General features: G+C 40.9%; 3 protein-coding genes across 4 annotated transcripts in view; 2 read left to right on the top strand and 1 right to left on the bottom strand.

Moving 5' to 3' along the window:
* The first annotated feature begins 595 nt into the window (after positions 1 to 595).
* Positions 596 to 7349, top strand: lsm14ab (LSM14A mRNA processing body assembly factor b). 2 transcript variants are annotated; one of them, XM_026378755.1, is made up of 10 exons: positions 596 to 907; positions 1530 to 1693; positions 2546 to 2693; positions 3220 to 3414; positions 3544 to 3624; positions 3865 to 4038; positions 4451 to 4607; positions 4751 to 4777; positions 5113 to 5341; positions 5453 to 7349. In XM_026378755.1, exons 1-10 carry the CDS (start codon positions 784 to 786, stop codon positions 5471 to 5473), a joined length of 1320 nt encoding a protein of 439 aa, XP_026234540.1. In that variant the 5' UTR covers positions 596 to 783; the 3' UTR covers positions 5474 to 7349. The 2 variants fall into 2 exon arrangements, with proteins under 2 accessions (XP_026234540.1, XP_026234539.1); XM_026378754.1 differs by having other exon boundaries at positions 5450 to 7349.
* A 983-nt stretch (positions 7350 to 8332) lies between these two features.
* ss18l2 (ss18, like 2) lies at positions 8333 to 9283 on the top strand. Its single transcript, XM_026378606.1, has 4 exons — positions 8333 to 8482; positions 8720 to 8796; positions 8893 to 8977; positions 9087 to 9283. The coding sequence occupies exons 1-4, from the start codon at positions 8414 to 8416 to the stop codon at positions 9141 to 9143; spliced, it is 288 nt and encodes a 95-aa protein (XP_026234391.1). The 5' UTR covers positions 8333 to 8413; the 3' UTR covers positions 9144 to 9283.
* A 188-nt stretch (positions 9284 to 9471) lies between these two features.
* The window catches only part of garre1 (granule associated Rac and RHOG effector 1), a 30099-nt gene continuing 13332 nt past the window's right edge, over positions 9472 to 26238 (bottom strand). Inside the window, exons 3-14 of the mRNA XM_026377941.1 lie at positions 20158 to 20370; positions 19367 to 19507; positions 19055 to 19150; positions 18734 to 18895; positions 18429 to 18587; positions 16384 to 16481; positions 15353 to 15478; positions 13944 to 15061; positions 12831 to 12996; positions 12143 to 12280; positions 11821 to 11896; positions 9472 to 11469 (exon numbers count right to left, since the gene is read on the bottom strand). Coding sequence (XP_026233726.1) covers positions 11143 to 11469; positions 11821 to 11896; positions 12143 to 12280; positions 12831 to 12996; positions 13944 to 15061; positions 15353 to 15478; positions 16384 to 16481; positions 18429 to 18587; positions 18734 to 18895; positions 19055 to 19150; positions 19367 to 19507; positions 20158 to 20370 — 2820 coding nt within the window. The 3' untranslated portion in view covers positions 9472 to 11142. The remainder of the gene's footprint in view (positions 11470 to 11820; positions 11897 to 12142; positions 12281 to 12830; positions 12997 to 13943; positions 15062 to 15352; positions 15479 to 16383; positions 16482 to 18428; positions 18588 to 18733; positions 18896 to 19054; positions 19151 to 19366; positions 19508 to 20157; positions 20371 to 26238) is intronic.

The raw sequence follows: 26238 nt of genomic DNA, 5'->3' as shown, positions 1-26238 counted from the left end.
GCGCCTGCGTGTTACTAGGCATTGTGGGAATGAATCTGACGTCATTAGATGAGGGGGCATCCTAGTTGTATTTTTTTAGGTTTTCTCTTCAGGTCCAAAAGGAAACTGAAGAACTGTGTAAAACTGTAAATATAATGTGAAATCCCCACAACATACACTGTAGCTGTCTACAGTTTCAGAGTTTACGATTAAAATGCATTTTGCTGTGGGTCAAAGTCACATTATGTATATATTAGTAATTCTGTGTTCTTTTTTTTCCCATATAAAAATGGATTCTCTCACAATATGGGGGCAGGGTGGAGAGAGGGGATCCCGTGTAGTGTCGCGATAGGGTGGGATGGCCGCATCTCAAACCTCTTCCCTCATCCTCATCCCCCGGTTTATTGAGTCTCTTTCCTCCATTTAAAACGCCCCCTTAAAGGTGTTGTCCGTAACATTAAAACGACATTTGCAGTAGTGATGCTACGGTTTCCACTGTGTTTTTTTAGCAACTACGCACTTTTTATTAGTGAGAATGTGAGTTGGTGAGACGATAAGGACGCAACTGAGAAGAATGAGCCGCAGCCTTTCTCCCAACATGCTTAGCGGCGGAAAAGCGACGGAAAATGAAAACGGCCATGTCGTGGTGGAGATCAGTTTAGAGACGAGCGGCTCCGACTCACAGCTTAACTTACTGATTCATTTAATGTAGTGTGTAAAAAAAAAATACAGCTCTGCAGACCACTCGTCTAATATATTGTTTGTTGGAAAAGCGATTGAGTGCATTAAAACCACAGGGCAAACATGAGTGGAGGAGGAACGCCGTATATTGGCAGCAAAATTAGCCTCATCTCCAAGGCCGAGATTCGCTATGAAGGAATTCTGTACACCATTGACACCGAAAACTCGACAGTAGCTCTTGCTAAAGGTAAGTTAAGTGACAAATAAGTCATCTATGGTGCTCTCGGGAGTTATAACGCGTTTTAGAAAAGCGCCAGGCGATCGAAAACTGAGATAAGTTTAAGCGTAGTTAGCCACGTTAGCTAGCATTTTAGCCAACTGATAGCTAAGTGGTGCTGTCGTCAACTTTGCGTCCTTTGTTTACCTTGTGTTTGAGCGACCACTAAATATGTAGCACCGGCTGCTACCCAAAGTGGCATGAAATAGAAAATGAATCGTTGGTGTAAAACACTTTAATCCAGAATTCAAATGACCGTCATTAACAACACTAAGTTACATTTAAGTCTTTGTCGTGGACGTAAGGTTACTGATGTCACATAGTATATTAACTCATGTAACACGTGTTAATATTCAATTATATTTAGCTCGTACTCCTAATCATGAAAACGTGCCAATTTGTTGTCAGTAACGTCAGTAGTTCATAGCCTAAAGTCAATCTGGAGGGGTAAGAAGGTATTACACAATCTGAACATCTGAATTATGATTTTTCTTTCAACAGTACAATGCACTTCAATAATAACCCTGTTGAAGCACCGATATAACGTTACCATATTAAAAATACTGTCTGATGTTTTGAATTTCTCCAACAGTTCGCTCTTTTGGCACTGAAGATCGTCCCACTGACAGGCCTATTCCACCCCGGGAGGAAGTATTTGAGTACATCATCTTCAGAGGAAGTGATATAAAAGACCTAACAGTTTGTGAACCACCTAAAGCTACTAGCAGCCTCCCTCAGGACCCTGCCATAGTTCAAGTAAGTTCATTTGTATGTGTACTTGCACTTGAAAAATGGCTTTATCTTTTTCTTTTGTGTCAAGTATTCTGTTATGTAAAAAAGACATGAAAAACAATCTTTGCTAGAAATATTTTAAGGCTATTCACACCCAAAATCATGTCTGGTGACATGTTAACTGTTTTTTATAATGATAAATGCTGAAGACTTTTATCACACCAGAAATTTTGACATGTCGCACTAAATGATTGAATTAATTGTAGCTGATTTCTGATGAGGCACTTCAGGGTCCTATTGTGGACGTTGACTCATGGTTGCACTGTCATTACTTAATTGGGTGCTTCAATGGCTTCATTAATGCTATTAGTAACACCTGCGTTTCACCTACAATGATAATTCAAAGTGTCTGCTGTGAAGGTCAGTGTTAAAGTGTTACATAAAAAAAAGGAAACCTCAATTATATTTGTCTTGTTCATGGCATGTTCATTGTCACAGTAGGAAAAGCACATGTGTATCTAATGACATTAATCATGGCTCCAGTTCATTTAACACCTGTAAGAAAGAGACTGAACGCTACCATAATACGAGTAAATTACATACCTGACTTTGGACCTTGTAGATATTTGGTTTCATGGTTTGAATCCTAAACTTGCATTAAAATTGGTAAATAGCTGTATAGATTATCTATAGTATCCCAGCAGTGGTGATAGTAACAGTAACACGTTTTTTGCACATCGATTTCTTGTCTTGGGCTTTGGTGAATGAATAGATCAGACATATGTTTTTATTTCACAGTGTTGTTTTATGACATTGTTGCTGCCTTTTTTTTTTTCTTTTTTTTTTTCTAAATTGTCTGTGTATTTGTTTTTGTAGTCCTCACTTGGATCTACCAATGCTGCAGCACCATCATTCCAGTCGTCTGGGTCCTATGCTCCATTCAGCAGAGCACCTGTTGCACCTTACAGCCAGTTTGGTGTCACACCCCTCGCAGCTCAGCAGTTTGGATCTGTTGGAGCAGGAGGTAGGAGGAGTTCCTCTTCAAGGCTTCTCTCTATTCACTGTATGGACTGACAGGACAAACATCAGCTCCGAAGTTATTCCATGACACATAGAATAACAGTTACTTGTGCCACAAAGAAAATAAATTGTATATAGCGGGCTACTACTTTTTTCAGGTTTCAGAATGGGCACAAGTAAATTTTATACAGCATCTGTTATCTGGAGGTATACTGGAGACAAATATACTGTTCAATGCTTAAAGGGGTAACCGTGGCTCACAAGTAGTAGCCTTTCCACATGATGAAGTGTCCCTGGACAAGACACTGAAACCCAAACCTTTGGTGCTTTAAATGCAGCTGTCTGTCCACAAGAATTTCCCCAGAAGGATCAATAAAGAATCCATAGGTTGATTGACATTCAACATTGGGTATACGACTGACCTCCAATTGCATTTCTCTACTAGTTGAAGACAAACTGTAGTGATTTTATAAAGTCTTTGGTTTAAGAAAATCAGAAAGTCTGAATCTCAAACTTACTGTTTTCTGCAGGTCGCACTAGTCCACAACTGGACTCTTTAACAAAAAGTACCTCTCTGGAGCAGGCCATGCAGGCCCCACCATCAGCCGTCGCAGCTCCACCTCCACCTGTAGGACAGAGGAGTCAGACAGGGGCAGCAGGTCCCAGACCCACCAGCACCGCCACTGGCAGCCAGAAGGCCCCCGACCTTCTGGAGCAGAAGAAAGGTGAAGACACTTCCGTCTTGTGTTGATAAACTGTTACACTGAGAAGTCAGCAACAGTGTCTTTTAGATTTTCAATTTAGTTTTTAGTTTTAGAATCAATGTGATGCTAATGTGATCTTATGCTGTTCAGCTCCCGAGGTTCAGAAAGTGGCTCAGCCAGATAATGAACAAGGTGCTGCTGAAAACAAGGATTCCAACAAGTATCATGCTGGTATGTAATTTGCACCTTCTTGTAATTCCCAAAACACTCACTGAGCACTTAAGAAGCTTTACTTTTCACAATTTGTGCAGTCTTCATTTATCGTGGATGTAAATATCAACTCAACTCAAAAATAATTATCAGCACTTGACAAATTTCATAGCCATGGTTTTACGGTAATACAACGTGTAGTGCGTAGCTGACTCAGTGTCGGTGTGTTGCTGCAATTAATTTTTCCTGTCCTCATTGCAGCTGTTCAGTCGACCCGCCGCGGCCGTGGAAGAGGAAACCGCAGCAGAGGCAAAGTAAATGTGCGCAGGGATGGTGCCATGAAGTTTGAAGAAGACTTTGACTTTGAGACTGCCAATGCCCAGTTTCACAAAGATGACATTGACAAAGAGCTGCAAAACAAGCTCAAACTGAAAGGTATGGTAAAACATACAGGCACAGCATTTATTTTGTAAAACACAGATGTGTCATCCACGATCGGACTTCAGTAAATCTTATTACAGGTGTAATTGCTATTTTTAAAAGGCATTATTGTTTTATTTTTGCTTGTCCTGTCACTATTTCTGAGAGATAACCTAAAGATATTTGCAACCAATAGCAAGGCTGGAGCAGAAGTGACCTGTTGGAATGATACTGAATCAGTGATATCTGATTACTTTTAAGACGGGTTCAAACACACTGGGAGTCTTCACTCATCAATATGTGATTTAAATCCCAGAAACTTTTGATGTCTCTGCTCAGTTCTGATGGCCACTTTACTGGCAGTATGTGATTCTAATGACAGTTTAGCTGCATTTAATGTTTTACAAACATTCTTCCAATACCACAGATGACAAGACTGAGAAGGCGCTGAATGGAGAGCAAACTGCTGAGTCAGAACAACTGGCCAGTGAGGCGACCGCTGTGGAGGAGGAGGCTGTGATAAACACATGTTACTATGACAAGTCCAAGTCCTTCTTTGACAACTTGTCCTGTGATGATTTAAGGTACCTGCTCTTGTTTTGTGTTTATATTTTATGTAAACGAACCCCCCTTTAAGAAGAGTCCAGTTTAATTGTGTTATTTTAAATGGATGAATTGTACACAACACTAAAATGCTGTTTGTTTGTTTTTTTCTTATCTCTTCAAGTAAAATGGGCGAAAGAGGATTTTCAAAGTAAGTCCCATCTTTTCTTTGTGTATGAGGAGGCACCTCAGGTGAAGGAGCCGTAGAGAATACAAACAAAATAAACTGTACATTGTCACTTTGTCGGGAGATAAAGAGCAGGAGCACAGATGTTAAACATAGATTGACTTGTTTGTCTTTTGTTTGTGTAAATTGCTGATTTCTGGTTGTTTCTGTTTTTTATTTTGGATCTTCAGCCCTGAAATAAATTGCTGCAGGTTATGCAGGTTAAGCCATTTCATCCAGTGGCATCTTGCTTTTAATGTCATTTTTGGCGCCTTTCTCTTGCCTAAAGAAACGAATGCTGATCAGTCTTTATTTGTCAGGGAGAGAAGGCCAACCTGGGCAGAGGAGAGACGAATGAATGCAGAGACGTTCGGCATCCCTCTGAGGTACAATCGAGGAAGAGGAGGTTTCCGTGGCAGAGGCTTCATGGGGCCCCGTGGGGGCAGAGGGCGGCCAGCAAGCAGAGGATCCTTTGGGCCACCTAGGGGTGCTCCACCTGGATTCAGAGGTGGCAGAGGCGGACGTGACTTCTCTGATTTTGAATACAGGGTAAATCTTTTAACTGTGTGGGCTATGAGCATTAGAAGTGTAGTTGAGGTGCAGTGGAAAGTTTCAGTGTAGAAACAGCTGTTCTAACCTGTTGTTGCTCTTTTCCAGAAGGACAACAAGGTGGCTGCGTAGGACTGCAGCAGTGGATTCAGAAAGAATTGTAGCCCCTCATCATTAAATTATTCCAGTTCAAGAAATCTTCTTTGGTCTCCACATTTGACAGAAAGAATGAAGACATCTTCTCAGTCACCAGCACCGGAGTTGACTGTTTGACATCAGTAAGAGAGCAGCTCTCTTTCTCCACTTTAAGAGTTATGGTGTTTGTTTCGTTTTGTTTTGACAGAGTTTTTGTTTGACAGTCACCAGATGGACTAGACCATGTGTAAATACCCTGTGCTTTGGAGTAATTCTGTATTTTTGCATCAATCAAGTTCATTTCTTACTGGAGTTGTCTTTGATATTGAAAGCTGTATGCAGAAAGTCCACTGATGCTGTGATTGGGTCACAGTTCATGTGATCGATTATCTGATCTCTTTTTTTGTTTTGTCAGTTTTTCACATTACCATATTACTCTGTTCAGTATTTTTACCCAGTGTGCAGGAAGTTTGTTTTGTTTGTTTTGTTTTTTTACACATCCTCTATGAAGTAATGAGGTCAAAGCCAGCTGAAATGATCTGAACTGAATATTGTAATTGATGAATGTATATCTAGCTCATATTCTTAGTGCCCCCAGCAACTTACTTCTCGACAAGCTGAGTCACTTCTAGTTTTTAGAGAAACTTCTTCAGTAGTTAAAATCATTACATCACACTTTGACCCCTCAGGCCTCCCCCATCCAATAAATTTGGGTTCATAGCTGGCTTGTTAATGCCTACAGCCGAATGCAGGCGCCCAATAGGAGCCAGTCATTTGGCTGATGTGTGGGATTCGCAGCCTTAGCTTTAGAAACATTTGTTGACCGTAGGTTTTTGAGCAGGTCTGACACAGGTACCTGAACAAAGAGCATTTCCATGATTTTTGTTTCTGAACAAGGAACATCCTTAATTATTAATGCCTGTAGAACTTCTTTATGGTTCTATCGGATTTTATTACCAACCTCATAATGGCCGTGCACAAGTTCGAATTTGGATATTAAAAATGTTCTGCTATTTTGCCAAAAAAACAAAGTAAGCATTTGATTGAGATAAAATAATTGTCAGCCTCTCACTCCATTATCTTCTAATTTTGTGACTTTAAGTTTCCATTTCCAGAACATACTGAGCCGTCTCTTAAGCATGTTTTGTTTTTCCGTTAATTGTCTTACCATGCTGTGATCTACGTTGCTTTTTTACCTGTCTCTACAGTCAGCTGATTCCAATGCGAAACCAAACACTTGCAGTGTTGTGAAGATAAATTGTGAGTGGATTAAATGATGTCTCAGTATGTTCAGTACAAATGATGGCATTTCTAATATCAGCCCTTACTTTGTAGCTCCACTTCTTGCATTGTTGTCAATGTAAATGTTCTCTGGAGTGACTTTTTTTTTTCTTTTTTACTGACTTGTGAACAAAGGGACAAGAACTGGATGCAGTGCCAGTGTATTGGAGGGATCAGTGCGATTTCTTTTCTGATTTGTTAGTACTTAAGGCAGTGCATTCAAAGTGATTTTTTTCTTTTTACAGCTCTCCCTTTAACTTTTTCCAAAAGTATTGATAGCACTACAAGGTGAACCTAGACGCTCCTGAGGCTGCGGATGTGTAGAACAAAGGAGCCCAGTTGAAAATGTGCTGTTTAACTAGAAATTGCATAAACCGCTGATCACTGCATGGTAGCTGTAGGAAACATGACTTTACATGGATAAAAACCAGCAATATTGAAATTGAGATAAAATGTATTACTGAGCTGTTAAAAACTGACAGGTTTTCAGATGTTTGTTACTCCTTCCATTCACTGGAATTGTAAACCAGGAATTGTTTTCTTGAATATCAGTACAATTTAGTTTTTAAGTCAAATAAAGAGTTGTACAAAAGTGGAGTTTTTTTTTTTTGTTTTTGGCTATGTACCATTGATGGTTCAGAAATGCTACTCCTGCTATTCTGATCTACGAGTTTCCACTATACACATACCCTACACTATGCACTTGTTTCTGTGGAATTAGTGTTTTACTCTTGCAGTTCTTTAAAAGGGTTTTTTGAATTTGATTTTGGTTCATGTAGGTCATGTAAAAAACAGACTTAGCATGGTTTTGACATTAGCCTTTAAGTCATTTTGCAAAGTTTTCAACATGTTAGGTTCATTACAATGAGGAAAGGACATTGTCTTTGTGATAGAATTACTAATGGCAACAAGACAAACGTGGTAATTACGCTCTTGAAAGAGAAACTAGTAACAGAAGTGAACCTGATCCTGGCTCAACCTTTACACTCTGGACGTCAAGTGACCTTTTTGGGGTACAAATGAAACAGTGTTCTGGGCCTAGTGAGCTGGAAATAAAAACGGCCTGTGGGTGTGGATGACACAGGATGGAAAACGACAGGACACTTTGGCATTAAATAGGAAAAAACATGGCGAGCTCTAAAAGTAGGCATCATTGATTACAGTTACATGACAGGAGCGAACTGCAGAGTTGGTGAAGTGCTGACATCAAATGCAATATTATATAAGCGTTGTAAAAGAGAAGCTTAGAAGTTTGAGCTGCCATAATTAAACAATAATAGAAACAATAGGATTCAAATATCAATGGGAAACATTAGGCTTGCTATTTAAAAAAAAAAACTAACCTGTTAACAGATACGAAAAAATATATTGTGAGAAGAGATGATACTTATGATCGGATGTGCAGGTTTAACAGGAGAACATCTTTGAATCATTGCCAGTGGTGTTAGAGATAAAATATGATCTATTGTTGTTGTTTCTGCCTTGATGCAGTGAATTAAACACTTCGCTTCAGTAGGTGGCGCTGTGGCATCCTATTCGTCTGCGAGTCCGCATTAGATGTAATGAAGAAGAAGAAAAGCCCGCCGAAGAAGAGGAAGAAGAAGAAGAAGAAGAAGAGGGAGCAGTAGTAAACAAACAGCTGAAACTGAACAAAACATGTCGATTGTTTTTGTTCCAAAGAAGCTACGAGGAAAGGCAAAAATCAACCAGGAAACAATCCAAAGGGTGAGACATCAGAGATGATATTTAACGAAGCAGATAAGCAGCTGTTAGGTCATGAGGCGCGGGCGTTAGCACATGCTAGCGATATGTGTTTTCTCAACGTTAGTCCAGCGTTTAGCACAGCGGTAACACGCTGTAACTTTATTTATCTGGTAGATAGTTACAGCGGCTAAAGTCTCAGGGTTTCTAGTAGCAAGTGGGTCAACTACACTGTAATTTGATGTATCTTCTTTATCCCAGCTGCTTGATGAAAACGACCAGTTAATAAGATGCATCACTGAATACATGCAGAAGGGACGAGCAGTGGAGTGTGTACAGTAAGTCACTACGTTTGCTTGCTGCCCTGTATCATGTCCCGATGGATCTGTTGTACTTGGATTTTTTCAGCTGCTGTTTTTGTTCTTTTCCACCAGATATCAACAGATCCTGCACCGCAACATCGTCTATCTGGCCACCATAGCCGATGCCAGCCCTGACAGCATGCCCCTCTCATCAAATGTAAAGGCAAACCACACAATACACGAGTAACCAGTGCTGTAATAATACAAGAAGCAGTGTCCCCTTCACTGGTTACTCACTCCTAATTATATGTTGTTTCTGTTTCCAGTCTGCAGCCAGTGGAACAGCCTCAATATCAACTCTGAATGGCCATGGAGGGACGTGATGGTGGATGTTCAATTAATATTTGCATTAGATGAGAATGGTTTTGCATTATAAGAAAATATTTATTTTTACGTTCAATTTGAGCTTTTTTATTCATTCCAGAATGACTGTCTGTTCAGTAATGCTGCATTAAATGGCTGTGCAAAGAAATCTGATTTGAGTGCTTATTTGGATATTTAAACATCTCTTTTTTAAAGTCATCTGGTCAGAAACCACCATGTATCAGTGCACAAAAAGCCTGGTTGTACCAAAGGTATAAAGCGGGAGCTGAGGATGTCTGCCAAGTTTAAGTCAAGTGACTTTTCAGCAGAAAAATTACAAAGACACTATTTTCAATTGCTAGTCATTTTTATTCATTTTTTGCATTGCTGGTACACTTGGAAAGATTCAGTTGCCAGCTCAAGAGAACATTAAGCAACATAAGCCAAGCAGTCCCTTTTTATATCTTCTATCAGGGCAACATGTTTAATTATTTTTTTATCTTTTGTAGAAGCCACTAGTAAACCATTTGACACAGCTGAGAAGCTAACAGTTACAGTCCAAGGTCTGTAATGATGTCTTTAAAAAAGGCTGCAACAGTTAGGGAGATAACACAGACAAAAAGCAACAAACTCTATATCTTGATTGTGCAAAGCACATTAACTATAAAAAGATATATATTTATATGTATATACAGCAAACAGTTCTCTGTAAACATGTTAAGTATGTTAGTTTTCTGAAAACATGGTGTCATTTCATAAATACAGGCAACATTGGCATCCGCAAACATCACAAAAAGATAACATTCTGGGCTCTTAATTACAGCCCATTGCCATAGAAACCAAGGAAACAAGGGCTAAAAAAACACCCTCATCACACAATGTTTTAGTGTTTAGCATGGCATATTTGGTAACCTTTATAGATAGATGGTGTATTTCAGCTCTGTAGGAAAAAAAATGTGCTTTTTCACATATTGGGAGGTGAAAAATAATGTTTTATGTAATATGCCTACAAGAATACTAACATACAGTAATGGTATAACATGTAAGAAAATACAAAAATAAGATTAATACTGTCAATAATTGTACAAGAAAAATATTGTATTATTAAACAGAAGAAAAGTTAGGTTCATGGGAGTTAGTGTCAAGAAACAAACAACTGCCAATTAGAGAGAAGGAAATGAACGCGCTTCGCGGTGTGAAGATGTTCCCTAATACTCTCATCCAGTAGGGTGTGACTTCACTGTCGATAATCTCAGACCTCCTATCTCTTCAGCACCATTCATCTTCTGAACAACGCTTTGGTTGGAAATAATATTCTGCAAGTGCTATCAATACCAACATGGCACATAGTTACTGCTATAATCCATGACTCTGGTCAGTTGTTGAAAAAGTAGTGTATTTCTCTCAAATTACACTTCTGCAGTGACTTACTATATTTATGCTGAGCCTGCTCAAAGCCTCTTAATAAAAAGAACTAAATATTTATATTTCAACTTCAGTATTTTACAAGCTATGAAACAGTAGATGGTAGCTGTATTCTGAGTCATCTTGCATGAGATCTGGCAGTTACAGCTATGTAGACACAGTATATTTATCCTTGGGCAAAATGAGAGCCCCGCTTTAGTCCTCTCCTTTACACACGTGTGCAGCTGCAGAAGCAAGTGGGTGACGGCCGCGCGCGTCTCCAGCTCTTGTCTGAGAAGGCATCAGCTCAACAGACAGAGAAACGACCACTAGACCAACTGCTGCTAGCGTGACACGTGCATGTTTTGTAGTTAAAACATACCGGTTCCAAAAACTTCAAAATACACCTCTTTTGTCAAATGGGGATGTTTGACATGGAAAAATATAGATACAAAAATGTCGAGCCAGTGTACACTTAATTTTGCCTCTGAGGCTTTGAAAGCTTCCAATTCAATGGGTAAGGACTCTAATTGGTGCAGTTCGGCCCGCTCAGTGGCTCATCTAACTGCTACAGATCCTCCGTGCACTTCACCATGGTCTCTCTACACTGGCTGATCAGTACTGGTGAAGGTACGAAGGCCTGTGCTCATGCTTGAGGGGGAAGGATTTAAAGCCCTTTGTCATGGGTTTGTGTTGCTGCTGTTGCTGCTGCTGCTGCTGCTGGGTGAAAGGAAAACCAGAGGAGATGCCAGTGGAGGGGGAGCAGTCACTGGCAGTAGACCACACGGGAGACTGCAGCATCTGCATGGAGTCGCTCCATTGGGAGGAAGGAGGGATGTTCATCTGGTACAAGGAAGAGCTGGGATTGGGCATGGTGTTGGTGTGGGTGTGGGTGGAGTGCTGCCATGGTGCTTTGGGAGGCCAGGTTTTAGTTTTGCTGTCCTGTGGAGCACAACCAACAGTGATCAGTTAAATCCCAAAGTCAACATGCCAACAAGTATCCTGCCTAATAAAAACTGGGGTGGCTCTGACTGCTTCTACTGATTATGTGAGTATTCAATCCACAAGTTCGGCAAAAAGTATCCATCACATTTTCCCGGAGTGGCATAATTCAATTGCTATAACCCAAATTTACCATCACTGACCAGTGAGACAGCTTGATACACTACATATTCATTTTTCCCTCAAAAATGTTTTTAAAGGTTTAAAGTCTCTGGTTGAAAAATAATTCCCCTTCTTACTATTGTAAATGTTTAGTATTTTACTAAAAGTGCGGGGGAGCTCATACTTCACCTGGTTATCGTCGCTGATGTGATGGAGTGGTGGTGAGGGCAGGGTGCACACTTCTGGCTCACCACAGCTGTGTTTTCTTAGGACAAAGATATTTCCATTGAACTATATCAGTGCTCACATAAAGTAACAGCTGTGCAATAGACAATTTCACAAGGAAAATAAATAGGGAAGAGGGCAACGTGCTGCCAAACTTACATATACAGAGAAGCCTTTAATGCAGTAACAATCAACCCATGTTTAATGAAAATCAATGATAATGTCACTATTTAGTTGTATGATTACATGTAAAATATCACCCAAAGAATTTCAGCTAAAGACTCACCTCCTTTGTTTAACAGCTGCTACAAGATCTGGCCCAGAAAACATGGAGAACAGACTATCACCATTGGCTGAAGATGTCTCATCGCTGGAGCTGGCAGAGTCCCCCTGATTGGCTGACCAGCTGCTGTTCACTGCCTCACTGAGGATCCAACCAGAGGTGGTGTTAGCACTGTATCTGCTATACTCTCTATTTATTTAATGGTATCCAAACATCCTGATGACATAATATTTGAGAGATTTAGCCACAGTTTGAAAGTGAAATTTGGTTGGCAGGTTAAAGTTCTTGGATGTCTTTGTATCCTACTGCCTTAAAACTAATGAATTCATGTGTTGTGCGAGCTGCTACTGCATTAATGGCTGCTTGTTTACTTCTGCCTGCTTTCCCATATTAGTCTAAAAGCCAGATGATGTGTCACACTTGTGGAAAGAATTAAATGACAACAGTCATGATTACCGTGATGAATGCCTCACGTATTGGTGATGTCTGCCACATTAATAATTCAGTCAAATCATCGGCCAACCCTGTTGTACTCTATGATGCAACTAAGCTTTTAATAACCCTCCAACAGTTCAGCACTGTGCTGCTGCCAAAACTACATCCTGAAACATGGCGTCAGGGATTTTAATACGTGTCTGCGCATGCATCTTGTTTCTCCACTGATGATTAGGTGTACAGTGCAGATACCTACCCTTCACTGTAGTACTCTGGATGGGACCATGTCCTGTGTTGCTCATCAGGCATTGGCCAGTTGCTGCGTGTGTTGCTGGGCCGATGGATGTGCTGCACCTGCCGTTTCTGCTGCATGGCCTGACTGACGCCAGCAACGTAACGCGCAAACTCTGGGTCAGAGCCAACTGTGCGTGGGGAGGATAAACACAACTATGAGTTTCTGACACACTCAGCTTTTCTCTTTGGCTCCCCGGAGCTGAATCCGTTTAGCCAGACTGCCTACCATAGCAGAAAAATCACAATAGCTGTAAGTCAACTCTGCACAATAGGCCTCAACTGCAATCAAAAGAGTCTGCTGCACCGTAGAAACAGACACGGACACAGGCTAAATTCAGCATAAATCAACACCCACAGCTAGAGAAAGCTGGTCATACTATTGATCATGCCTACATTGATCAGGCTTCCCACAAAGTCATCCAGAATCTGCCTAAACGGCTTTAAGATTGTATAGAAATGGTACGTATGTATATATGATTATTTTTATTTTTTTTATTTGACATGACACCTGAATGCTTTTTCACAACATATCTGTTCTCCTAAAAGTGTGGCCTTAAAAAGCCTAATAAAAATCTTTCGGTGTGTAGTCTGACCCTGACAAACCTCTGACCATCCTGATTGTTTCTTTGCACGTTTGCAGTTTCATAGAATTAAAAAAATAAAAGATTAGCAGAGATGTATTTAATGTAATTTACATGTTAAATTTGACATATTTTATGTAATAATGTCATTTGTGCATAATAATAGTCTTTGAATGGCAGTTGTTATAAAGTGATGTTTGCAAACATTTTTTTTGCCACTAGACTATAAAGATTTTAATTTAGATATGGTTACCCACAGCAAACCCCTTAATGATTTCAACTGGATTATATGGATACTTGGGGTAGCTGGCAACATCCACAGACCTGTTATGAACATTGGTCTTGTGGTATAATGAACATCTAAGTTATTACTACATGGCAAAACTGCCTATCTGATGTTCATACTTTTAACTGTTTAAAGAAACCTATCTGTGAGTGCCATCCACATACAGTAAGAACACCTTATGACCACATAAAACGTAGGAGGATCTAACCTGCTGGGTCGAAAGGCAGCGTGTCTCCCAGAACTCCAAACACACCTTCGCTCTGGTCCCTGTTGGGCCAAGTGTTGTTGCGGGGCCCCTGTGGCTTCTGACCCAGCATTTCTGACACAACACTGTCCATGTAGGTGCTGACCAGGCCCAAACTGTAGAGGTCTGAGCTCAGATCTGGCAATCCAGGCGACCCCCACTGCCCAATGGGACCCAGGGGTGATAGTCCTGCTGTTGGGCCTTGTGGTGGAGGTTGCTGCCCAGAGGTGCCAAGCCACTTGTTTGCCACTCTCTGCTGTGGCATGACCTGTGGTGGAGTCTGCTGAGGAGGAAGCTGAGGAGGCGGCTGTTGCTGACTGATGGGCTGCAGGAGGTGCTGGTAGTACTGCAGGGTCTGAGGAGAGGGCTGCTGAGGTGCTGAAGGGGGCTGCTGCTGCTGCTGCTGTTGCTGTTGCTGGGGCTGTTGCTGAGTAGGTGGCTGTGCTTGTGGTGGAGGTTGCTGCTTCTGCACTGATGGAGGCTGGGGCTGAGACTGAGACTGGGGCAGGGTTGGGGCTGGTGGCTGTAGGGCACTGTGAGAGATAGACTGGGATGTTGGCAGAGGTCCACTGGGTGGCTTCAGCTCAGCGGGGTTTGCAGATGCGACAGAGTTCCTCCTCTTGACCAGGGGCGAGGCCTGCTGGGATTTACCCATGTTGAATCCTGAGAGAAAGTCAATGACGTCCTGCATCTCTTGGTCAGTCGGCAGGTTCATCCCCTGTTCTTCGGACACGGAGCCGTTGGCCAGCTGGCCTTGCTGGGTAGAGTCAGGGGTGCAAGACAGGCTGCCCATGCTGAGGATGCTCTGTAACCTCCCATCACTGTGGCCCAGGCTTTTGGCCTTATCTTCAGAGTTACTGCTCATTAGCATGCTGCGAGATGGGGTGCTAGGGATGGAGTAACTACCACCACTATTAGAACTGGATGAGACTTTCTTGGTGAACTTGGAAGTCAGCTTGGATATTGTTTTGGGGAGTCCGCTGGAGGTCTTGGAGCTGGAGCCTGGATGCAGGTCTACCTGGCCACCATAGTCTGGGCTCTCCCGCTGCAGTTGTATCTGAATAGTGGGCAAAGCTTGTTCTCTTTTGAAGGGAAGAGAAATAAGTATTTAACTATTTAGTACTAACAAGTACACAATAAAATAATTTGAGTTCAACTGGCAAAAGCTGTTATCAGACATGTAGTTTGCTTCATTTGGTCTGGACCAAAAAAATCCACTATTACATTTTACACTTATTGTGGGTGTATTTCAAAATAAAGAAAGAGTAAAATCACTCTTAATCTCAGTACATACATAACCTGTACAGGCAGCTATGTGAGAAAGTAATTTGATAGAAAATTAAGTGGTTATTGATTATTCAGCATCCACTTACTTCCTTTCCTTCCACCTATTGATGTCAAACACAGCTGTGTAGAGCACATCTACCAGACCAAGTGTCTTCTCCGGGTCCAAGCTCCGCTGCAGAAGAGACATGGTAGCTGGGTCCTCCTTCAGACACCTAAACATGTGCACATACAAACAAACATAACAGGGCAGAACTGCAAATCCAACACAATGTCTTAAAAACAAAGCCCAGGTGCACTGGCTGAATAAACCAAATAAACTCATACTTGATATGTGATATGTATAAACAAGAAATGAAGAGCCTGAAAACCCCAACAGGGTTTTTCAGCTCACAGAGTGGTTTTGTGTATTCATATCCCAGTGCTGAAATTAAAACATACTTGTCTTCACCACTTTTCTGGTTGCTTTACAGGCTAGTCTGGGATTGATCCAAGGCATAAACACACCAAAACAGGCTCTATGATGGTTTATTATATTAGCAATGCATTTAATGTAAGTCTAAGAGAACTTCACTCTCTCAGCCACATTAGAAACCTAACATGAATTCAAAACCACAGATACTACCCAACATGCTCCAAACCACAGTGTCATCTGGAGTTTAGAGCTGTAAAAAAGTACTGTGTACACTGATTGTGAAATCCAGCACAGAGCAACTGTAAGTATGCAAGTATGGTTAATACATACCATATGGGTTGGGTGCAGCTATTATTGCACACATTGTCAGATAAATCCAGTAAATTAATCTGATTTTGCAAAAGCATGGATCAACATCCTGTCATTTCATCTCAGAATGTCTCTTCTTACATCTCTCTGTACATTAGATAAATGAGATGCTCACTCATTACTTTATTGGCTAAGATCAGTAAAGCAAAGCAGAAATGCAATGTACTCAACATTCAAGTTAATGAAGGGACGTCTCTTCCTGATATGTGTAAATGCATGAAGAACCTCATTTGTTAGACAGGTCTAGTGTTGCACACTCATGAATACCCCTAGTAAAACAAACCAAAGGTTAAATGCTGATGCCGTTTTAAAAACTAACTTTCCTAATGTACTCACCATGTAGAAGGAACCTGGACCACCACCTTAGAACCCTCCAAAGTGATCTGGGGAGCATAGGCCTCTTTGTTCTCAATCTGAGCTGTGTCAACAACCACCTGTTGGGACATACAAACACACTTGCATTAGTGTATCCTGACAGAAAAGGATTCGTTTGTTCTTCTTGTGCAAGGGGTCCACAAAGGTTGCCAGAATACTTTATGTTGACTCATTCACACATATAACCATTAAAACAACACAAAACTGGTGCAGTCTTATAACTGATCTACTTTACAACTGTAAAGCAGTCCAATTTCACACACTTTTACCATACCTTTTACCAGACATGATAGGAAAAAAGACCATTAACCACAAATTTACAGAGGCTTTTTCATTTGCCTCTGTCATTAATTTCCCACCAGCAAGAGGCGTTTCAACATGAGGAAGCCAAACATATTCAATCAGATAGTGACAAACAGGCCAGCCTTCCTGCCTGCTGCTAGTCAAATATATTTGCAAGTTCTTTGAAAGTGGCCTTGGCTCTTCGAGACCCACGCAGCTGGGTCACAAAGACGGAGGGAAGGAGGGAGGAGTCCACTTCCTGTATTGCAGGAAGTTACCCTATTGTTATTTTTGAAAAAACAGGTGTATCCTCGAAACCCGGGGCTGACCATGCGAAAAGCCCACACATACACACCAACTGTCTATCAGCTATGTTGAAACACCTACGACAAGGTCATCGGGGGCAGGAAGGAGGAGGAACAGCAGCAAAACAGAAGAGGTTAACTTCTTCATTAGGCTCCAAAAGTCATGACTAGTAGGAAAAAGGGAGTTGCTGGTCAGCAATGTTGCCAGGAACAGAACAGATATGGTGACTCTAACAGTAAGTGCTGTGTGAGTTTAAAACAAATGGAAAATAAAACACAGAGTGGGTGTTTATGGTACAGAACAGTAAGTACACAAATTATGTAGGAATAAGCAAGGAAGCTACTATATCTGTGTGAGCATGCATGCATGAACAGTGCTATGTGATCCTTTTTGGAGTTGAGTGGCGATAGGCTTAGATAAGGTGCTAATGCAAAGTGCTCATCCATCATCCAGAGATTGTTTAACAGTTAGCATAGGGATGGCAGGAGTGGTCGGGAAAAATCCCTCAAAGTTTGACACTCAAAACAGAGCAGACCACACAGAGGAAATAAACACCAGAATATAAACACACTGGTGTTAGTCTGATGAGAGAGTCCTGCCGCTGACCCTCCCTCCCAGTGACTGACTCCTTTTCAACAGGAGGGGGCAGGACAGAGGGGGTGAGGGTGTTTGCAGATCCGCCCAGACGAGCCCATCCTTCGCCCAGATGTTGCAGGAATGTGTCTTTCCTTTTGTGTTTCTCCGGTGTTTGTTTACACCTCTCACTTGCCTCAAAGCAAACGGACACATCTCATCTCCATTACAAATCTGACAAACAATGGAATGCAGGTTGCCAAACCCGCAAGCACACAAAAGGAGAGGATTCAGTAACTTCAGCAGAAGTGTCAGTGAAGCACAACAGGCCTGTTCACGTTAGCATGAAATCTCCTTTCCACAGCTCCTCAGTATCTACTACACTGTGGTGGCAGATGTTAACGTGACAAAATATTAGCATATGTTGTACAAACACAGAATTACTGAAACTGAGAGACTGTTAGGAGAACAGAGAAAAACTGAAACTTTGCACATCAGTAAACTATTTGTGTTTCTGGTGACATTATTTCAAAGAGCATTTGATCTTTGATCTTTGAAAGTGAATGGAAAAATAGAAAGTATGTTCTATCCATCCATCTATCCATCTATGCCATTTGAACAGTGCAACTATATTATTGTTTATTTAAAATGTTGTTGGCGTACAGCAACAGTACAGTGGCTCGTGCTACAGTTGAAGCGGTTCTGGTTTAGAGTATTGCTGAAAAAATATGCTCACACAACAACATAAACAAATCCAACCTGGATCAATATTTTGCACTCAAGGTATTTTATGAACACGTGGTAGTGAATACTAATAATTTGGGAACTGTAGCAACTCCACTCACCAGGCCAGCCTGGGCAAACAGCAGCTGGACAGCTGTCTTGCAGGCTCCTCTCCAACTCGATGGGCAAACTTGGTTTAGAACCTCAGTTACAGGAGAGTCGTCCCTGGGGGTCACTCCGTTCTGGCCCAGTGCCTCCTTAATAAGCTGCAACATTGTGTGCTAGGATAAAACAACAAAACAGTTGATATAAGAGAAGTTAAATGTAAGCTAATTAAACTTAAATCCTTTTCATAACCAACGTAACTTTTCCAGAGAATTAAGAAGATATAAGAAGTATGAAGCTAGCCAAGGGTCAAAGGTTGTACCGTTTTCAGTTTGAGGTTTTCAGCCGCAGACTCGTTGAAGGACACTCCTTTAAGGAAATGTGAGCCAATCTGCACAGGGATGGTGGGCAACTCACACTGGATGGGCTGAGAGGTGGTGTGCATCCTCCCTGCCTGCTGGGCTTCTGCCTCACTGCAGCAACCCTGCGCACACACACACACACACACACACGTTAAGGTTTTATCAGTGGATCTTGGACTGTATTGTCAAGTTATATGACTGTGGATTACCCATCCCCAGAAATCATTCTATTAATCTTTCAAGATTTACCAGAATTCTTTTTTTTAAAAGAGTGAACTCACCTGTAAGGCTGCCTCAACAGCTTTGGGGTTAAGATGAAAGCCTGCCTTTAGTGCATACTCACTATGGCCCAGGCTCTCTAGTGCTGCTTTATAAGCCTGAAAATAGTGATGAGACATATCAAGCTATCAGTCCAACATTGCCTTTATCCTTAATAACGATAGTTTCTGATGTTACACCTCCCTTATTACTGCACTCACATCAATACCTACCTACTTTGTATTATTCAATTAGTATCACCAAAAAAAACTACAGACAACAAGGAACAACAGAGGCTGTAGTTCCCTGACCTGGTCTTTAGGGTGGTACTGTACCTGTAAAGCATTGTCAATCTTCATGTTGAGCTCCTTCAGCTGGTGCTCAGGGATGGTGGTGTTGTTGGAGCAGAAAAGCTGCTGAACCTGGATGCCTGCCAGGCAGCCGTCCCGGCCCCTCTCTCTCAGCCTCGCTGTGGCCTGAGGGTATAGCAGCAGTACGAGGTCAGTAGGAACATCTACACTGCGACAGCACAATCTCACAAGAATGAATACACTGCATTGATCAACAGTTTAAAAACAATGACTGTCTATAGGGATCGATAGAATGAAAGTTACAATAAAGTCTGATGTTAAAAAGGAGAGAGTCTTTTGAGTTTTTACGAACAAATCCTCTTTGATACATAAAATAATTTATATCATAATACAGTAATACATAAGCTTCTAAATTACAATCCTAGCTACCAGCCTCAGCCTAAACCCCCACACCCCCCCTGGCACATTCTGCCAGCATTTATCCAGGCCTAGTCCCCCCCAGGGCTAACACTGCAGGCCAGGGCTTAACAGATCAATCAACTCACTATTCTCCTCTTTCCCTCACTGTATACAATAAAGCTCGAAATGAGCCAGCAGGACTGATTAGCTTGGGGATTATTTAGGACTTACAAAACAGCCTCCCTTACAAGGGTTCACAGACTAACAGCCCAAAGAAGAGGAAATAGGAAATTGAGCCTGGAAATCATAAACGGCTGGCATTTTTGAGCGATGTGTAACAAGTCGGCCTTTCACCTCAGACAGACAAACCCTATATTTCCAAAGCTGAAGTCCTGGGGTGCCCTGTGGCTGCATACCTCAGCTGCGCCTTTCCATGAGTGGGAGGCTTCCTCCAGGTCTGTGAGGGGTCCGAGGTCAGAGCTTTGAGAGCGAGCACTGGCACAACGCTCCTGAGCCTGGGCAAGAGCGTCTGCAAGACAGGACTGAGCCACAGGTTGAACCTTCTGCAAAGCCTGCGATAGAAACTGGAAATGGACCTGCATCACTGTGAGGAAGCACCGACCAAGTACCTGGAAAAGACAGAGATTACTATGATAACATATCTTGTTCTGAGGAACTTCCATTCCTAACATGCTAGAGTATGTCAATCAAGATGTCTAAGACACTACACAATATGAATACTTTCAGGATAGAAAACTAACATGTATGTCCACATGCCTCAGTTATTGGCCAACATCAAGTTCTACCACTTTACCAACAAAATACTGTTTTCTAGTAAAACAAGGTGTCAGAATAGCGACTGCCTCACCAGGAAGGTATCCACATATGTTGTATTTATAGTACAGTGAAAAAATACAAAACGCGTGACCTGTAAATCTGTATTAAACAAATTAAAAAATACCTTATTACGAGGTGGGTTAAACATGAAGTATATTTGCCTTAACATGAATTGCAGTGTATTACTAACAAATAAAAGGATGTCACCACTAAAAGGTTGACACATACAATATTTACCACATGTGGTAAAATGTGTGGTACATGTTTATACAGAATCCAAACCACATAAACTACATGAGCAGATTGTGTTGAAGGCTGTTTAATTTAATGATAAAGAAATTAAACATTACAAACAAACTTCAAAATGATGAGGACACTTGGTCAAGTATCTTTCTCAAACACAACCTAGTTTATTCAACAGCCTAAAATATAAACATATCCTCTTGAAACAACATTTGTCAACCTTGTTTACCTGCTGTTTGCCACAGCACATACAGTACCACAACAGCAATGTCACTTCTGAACTAAAAATCTGAAAGCCAAGGCTGTGCCATGAAGCACAAATCAGATAATATATCATCTTTCAAAATAAAACATCTTGCCTGGGCACACTGCATAGACTCGAACTACAAATGGATGCATATGCCTGAATTTGTGGCAAATTGTGTGTGAGAATGAGTACAATGTGTGTTTCGTATTTACAAGAAAAAGACGGAGAACATATTGGACTGAATATGTGCATCGGTGAGTATATTTGTAAGAGTGAGGCAGGAAAAGAGACAACTCTTGTTTGTCTAATTACACTGAAAGACTTCAACAAGGACAGTTGAATAAGATATCACAATGTGGCCACAGATCTGTACAATTCTGTTTATTAATTCCTGTATCACTTTTTATGTTTAACCAACTCTGGGAAGGAAGTCTTTAAAGGAATTATTCAGAGCTGAAACAAAACAAAAAGCATCTAGCGGTAAAGAAAAACCATGTCATAGTTTGCTCAATCTAACATTATTACCTTAATACATTCATTTCTCTAATCAAACACCAAACACCAAAAGTATCAGGTTGACATATATTGGCTATATCCGGTCTACTATGTGAAATGTCTGTTTGTTTGGAGAGAAATAGTTCAGTTTAGCAGCCATTTGTTGTCTAGTTAGCAAAATAAGAGAAATAGGACACCACATGGGGTGCCTTGGTTTTCTTTTTCAGGTACCTGCTGAAAATATCTCGAGGGGGAGGCTGAGTTGTAAAGACAGAAATATGCTGCTGCTTTCTGGTGGCAGACGGGAACAACAGGACACAGCCACGTTTCATGGAAACCAAAACTGTAAATGACTGAAGGCATTAAACTTCCACCTGTTGGAGGTCTCTCTGTTTTCCTAACAACTACAAAACAGGAAGTGACGGCAAATCAGTCATTCTCGTTGGAATACTTGGGCCATGACTGTGGAATTTTGATGGCTGCTTCAGTGTTGTTTTATTCCAGCTGGTGGACCAGATTCTGTTGAATATATGGTAAAACAAAGCATGAAAGAGACCAATGTCACATGACATTTGCTGCATGTCAATTCCCGTCGAATGTCTGATGTGCACACATCAAAAAAGCAAAATGCCCAAAACAATACAAAAAGCACATCAAACAATAACTGACACCAAGAACAGACCTGACCTCCAGGTCAGACGAATCAATCTAGGTAGTCAGATTACTGTACTGTACTGTACTGCTATAACAATGTCAGCATGTTAAGAAAAAGAAAGGACAAAAAACTGGAAACAGAGTAAGTAATTTACTTTTATGCTCTAGAGACCTGAAATATCTGTCCATGAAGCAGTGATATTTGAACAACAAATATCAACATCATGGTGGCACTGACCGAGAAAAAAAAAAAATTTTCTGACGTCCATGTGCACCAGCACAAAATTTCACGGCAATACTCCAAATCCAATAGTGGTACAGATATTTCAGACTGGACCAAAGCGGTGGACCAGCTGCTAAGATGCCTAGTAAAAGCAACAGTAAAAAGCAAGTCTATCTTAAAACTCAGAGCCTTTTCATTTGCCTACACTGAGAGATTTGAAAAACACAGGCTTAGCTTCAGTGTGCACAAGATGAGAAATTCCTGCTCCTGCTGTTGATGTTGGACTACTAATGAGAACTCAATCAGTCAATAGGGATTTAGCGGCTGTGCAAAATAGACAAAGTAGATAACAGAAGACACAAATAGCCTGATAATGAAGCAGATATCGCCATATTAAGTGTATCCTAACAAAGAGTAGAAAAGAGCATGGACACAATTGACAAAAAAAATGTAGGACATAGCTACAGCACAAGATAATGGATAACACATGTGATTGGCTGTGCAGTATCCCACACAGTCATGGAAAATATGAGAAATAAGAGTGCAGCAGAGCTGAGCTGACAGTGGGCCCCTCTCAGGCCCAAACAAGGAAAATCATGAATCAATCCACATTTATACTTCCATTTTCTAAGAACACCTGCACTATCAGTGCACTGAATCAAGGAGAGTAGTTTTCCTCAAACCTAGATCTTTTTCCTAACAGAAAGGGAGTGGGAGCCTGTCATAATAAACAGATGGTTATGTCATGTTGCACAACTGTCTGAGCTGTGAAAAAAGTGGTCCACCCAGCTTGTTTAATGTTAGTCTTTGTCCTTCCGTTTATCTTAGTTTCCAGTAGTTTTCCTTTCAACCATATTAGTGAAACACTAGGGTCACCATTGTATTGAGCCCTAAATCTCTTACCGCTAATGACTCATTTTTTCAAATCACTCTTGATATTATCTATTTTTTAGTATTTTAATTCCTGCATAGTTTATATAAAGGTCTGTTAGTTTGCAGTCTTTCTCAAGACTGCTCTTTGAGAGCAAACTGCTGCATTCTTGGCACATTACTGTGGCCAGCTGTCAATCATAGGAATGGGTTTCATATTGTCAACAGGAGAGTCCACTGCCGGGCCAAAAAAGTAGTCACCAACAGGATTTCACTAAGCAAATAGGTAAGAGCCTTCCACTGGACAATTACTGCAGTGATCAATGTGTTTCAGGTAACGACCGAGTGAGATTGGCTGACTACCTGAATACCTAAACTCAATCATCACATTTTTCCATTAATGGATTTTTCTCCTCTCTGATGGCATGAGCATACTCCAAGACGACTCAATGCTCAGACACATCACCCAGTCCTAATTTAATTCAAAGTCATCTTTATATGGCTTCAACACACTAACTAGCATGAAATGAAGAATTGCCATGTTTGTTTTTGTTAAAACATAGCTACACAGGATAATTCCTGACATGGCCATGGAGCTAGCTGGACCAATTTGCTGCTGAGTAAACAGGGAATCATCACTTTCCAGTTCAAAGATCCCTCCAACCCCAGCCACAGCCGCTTCCCCCTGGTATCATCTGGCCAGAGGTACAAATACATTCAGACTTCCTCTGCCAGGCAGTAGAAAGCTTCTTTTCTCGAACTGTGAGCATCCTTAACAGCTTGAGCGCTAACTTTATTCAATGTTTTGCTGTAATTCCACTAACATATCACATTCTCCTGAGAGGGAGAAAATACACTGCAAATTGCTTACGTCCACGTTGTTGTTGCTTATGTAACAGTGTTTTTCCACCACATGGTACCGCCTTAACTCAGCTCAGCTCAACTCTACTCGCTTTTGGTACCAGGTGCCTCATTTTCCAATGCAAATAGTATCCCCTCAGTGTAGCAGGTTGTCATAGCAACAACAAATGAAAGTGTCATGAACTGCCGACACACAATGGAGGCTATCGAAGGAATGCTGCTGTGGTTGCGGTAGCTTCTCACTGACCAATCAGTGGTCTGCAGTGTTTGAACATCACCTTTTCGTAGCACATCAGCTTATTTGAAACCTTGAAAGAGGTGATACAAAAAAAAAAAAAAAGTGTGGAAATAGCGTTGGACATAGAGGAACAAGTCAAAACAAATAACTCTTACAATAAATATATCATATGTTTCTCTCTGATATGATACAGGCACATTTCATCAGGAACCTGAAACCGCAGTTTTTTTTTGTTTTTTTTTAAACAAATGAGTGCAAAGGGGTTGTTTTCCCAGTGTATTTCCAGTGTACATTAAGGCAGTCTGGGCAAGCTTTTTCAGTTGTCTGGCTAGAGAAGCCATGAAGGTTGCTCTAGTTGTAGGGACCTCTCTGTTTTTGTGCTGTGGTTTAAACTTACGAGCTCGGCAAATGGCCTCTAAACAAACCATGACATTTTCATGCATATTTGGCAGTGGAGTCACTCTAAGCAGCCAAGGAGTCGAGCGCTGATTTGGGAAAAAAAGTGGTCTATTTTGTAGCACTAACCTGAACTTTTGGGGGTGCATGGCTTGGAAAAAAAGGAAGGGGGACAAAAAAGGAGTAGGAGATGTTGGCCAAGAAGGATAAAATGGGCAAAAAGCTTCACATACTACAACTCTCTCAGACTCAGACATGCATTTAGTTTTTTCTAGATCTTCAAGATCTCATAGTACATCCAGCTGCCAAACAACATTCCTCGACTCATACAAAAAATCTAACTGTACGAGGCATTAGTAAGAGAACTACCAGCAATTAACACAATTATAACTATTTTAATCTGTATGAAATGAGCTTCCTTCAAAATTAAACCCAGTAGATTGCAGTCTATATATTTGTTCTAAAGCCATATTCTCCTTGAGTGGCACAAACTAGACCACAGATGAGTCATCACAAAATCATATAAACTGTTGCAAATTAAATAAATTATAGGTGCTGCATGTTATGTATCACTTCATTATCATCAACGTTAATGTGTTTCTATATTTTTTAAATTGTTGACACACTTCTTCTGTCCAACACTTATTTTGAAGTATAGTGGGTGCTTGTACCTCTAAACTAAATATTCTAAGTGTTCTTACTTCCAAATAAAACAATTATGAGGGAAGACAACGTCATTCCACTTCAGTGTAAAGTTAGCATTTACTTTTAAACAGAAACCCACTTATCAAGCCTTTTTAATTCACTCTTTTTGTTCACATGTAACAGGCACACTGTATTTCACTCTTCTAACATAATATTATTGCCTTGTTCACCATTTTCTCATGACCACTCAATTAAACCCTCTGCCCTAATACAACTAACATACTGGAATAATGCCACTGTATAGCTCTAGCGTGGTTCCTTCACTGCTTTAACAAATGTACCTTTCATGCCCAGGCTCAGACAGCAAATGTGAGTGGCAAGCCATGCGGTCTAAACTTTCACAGACTTGGGCCTCCTCTAATATTCATCTCTGCATATCCAAGACCACAGACAGTCAGATTTACCGACTGCGGTGCAAAAGTGTTTCCTGTTTTGGGCTCAGCCACATCCACTAAGGTCCTGCAGTCATCCAGTGTCTTGGCTTGGCTGAAGTTATGTACCAGCTCCCTGCTACATGCTAAAGCATTATGGAAACACAGATAATCTGAAATATTTTTGCTTTATTTTTACTTTTTACTTTTTTCGAGTGCTGTTACTAAATTAAAATGACTAACTAAAATGAAAAATTACTTATCTTAAGTCACAATGTTTATAATGATTATACTCAAGTCATCATTAATTGTTCTGCCACAAGACAAAAGTTCTTATCTGTGGGTAGGGGTGAACAG

This window comes from Anabas testudineus, chromosome 3, assembly GCF_900324465.2.
Source record: "Anabas testudineus chromosome 3, fAnaTes1.2, whole genome shotgun sequence".
Taxonomy (NCBI): Eukaryota; Metazoa; Chordata; class Actinopteri; order Anabantiformes; family Anabantidae; genus Anabas; species Anabas testudineus.
Note: the sequence above shows the minus strand (reverse complement) of the source record. Positions and strands in the feature narration are given on the sequence as shown.

Coding starts and splice junctions, on each gene's coding strand:
- lsm14ab (XM_026378754.1), top strand. CDS start 784: ATGAGTGGAGGAGGAACGCCGTATATTGGCAGCAAAATTAGCCTCATC. Junction 1,694..2,545: donor AGGACCCTGCCATAGTTCAA/GTAAGTTCATTT, acceptor TTGTTTTTGTAG/TCCTCACTTGGATCTACCAA. Junction 4,039..4,450: donor AAACAAGCTCAAACTGAAAG/GTATGGTAAAAC, acceptor CCAATACCACAG/ATGACAAGACTGAGAAGGCG.
- ss18l2 (XM_026378606.1), top strand. CDS start 8,414: ATGTCGATTGTTTTTGTTCCAAAGAAGCTACGAGGAAAGGCAAAAATC. Junction 8,483..8,719: donor ACCAGGAAACAATCCAAAGG/GTGAGACATCAG, acceptor TCTTTATCCCAG/CTGCTTGATGAAAACGACCA. Junction 8,797..8,892: donor CGAGCAGTGGAGTGTGTACA/GTAAGTCACTAC, acceptor CTTTTCCACCAG/ATATCAACAGATCCTGCACC.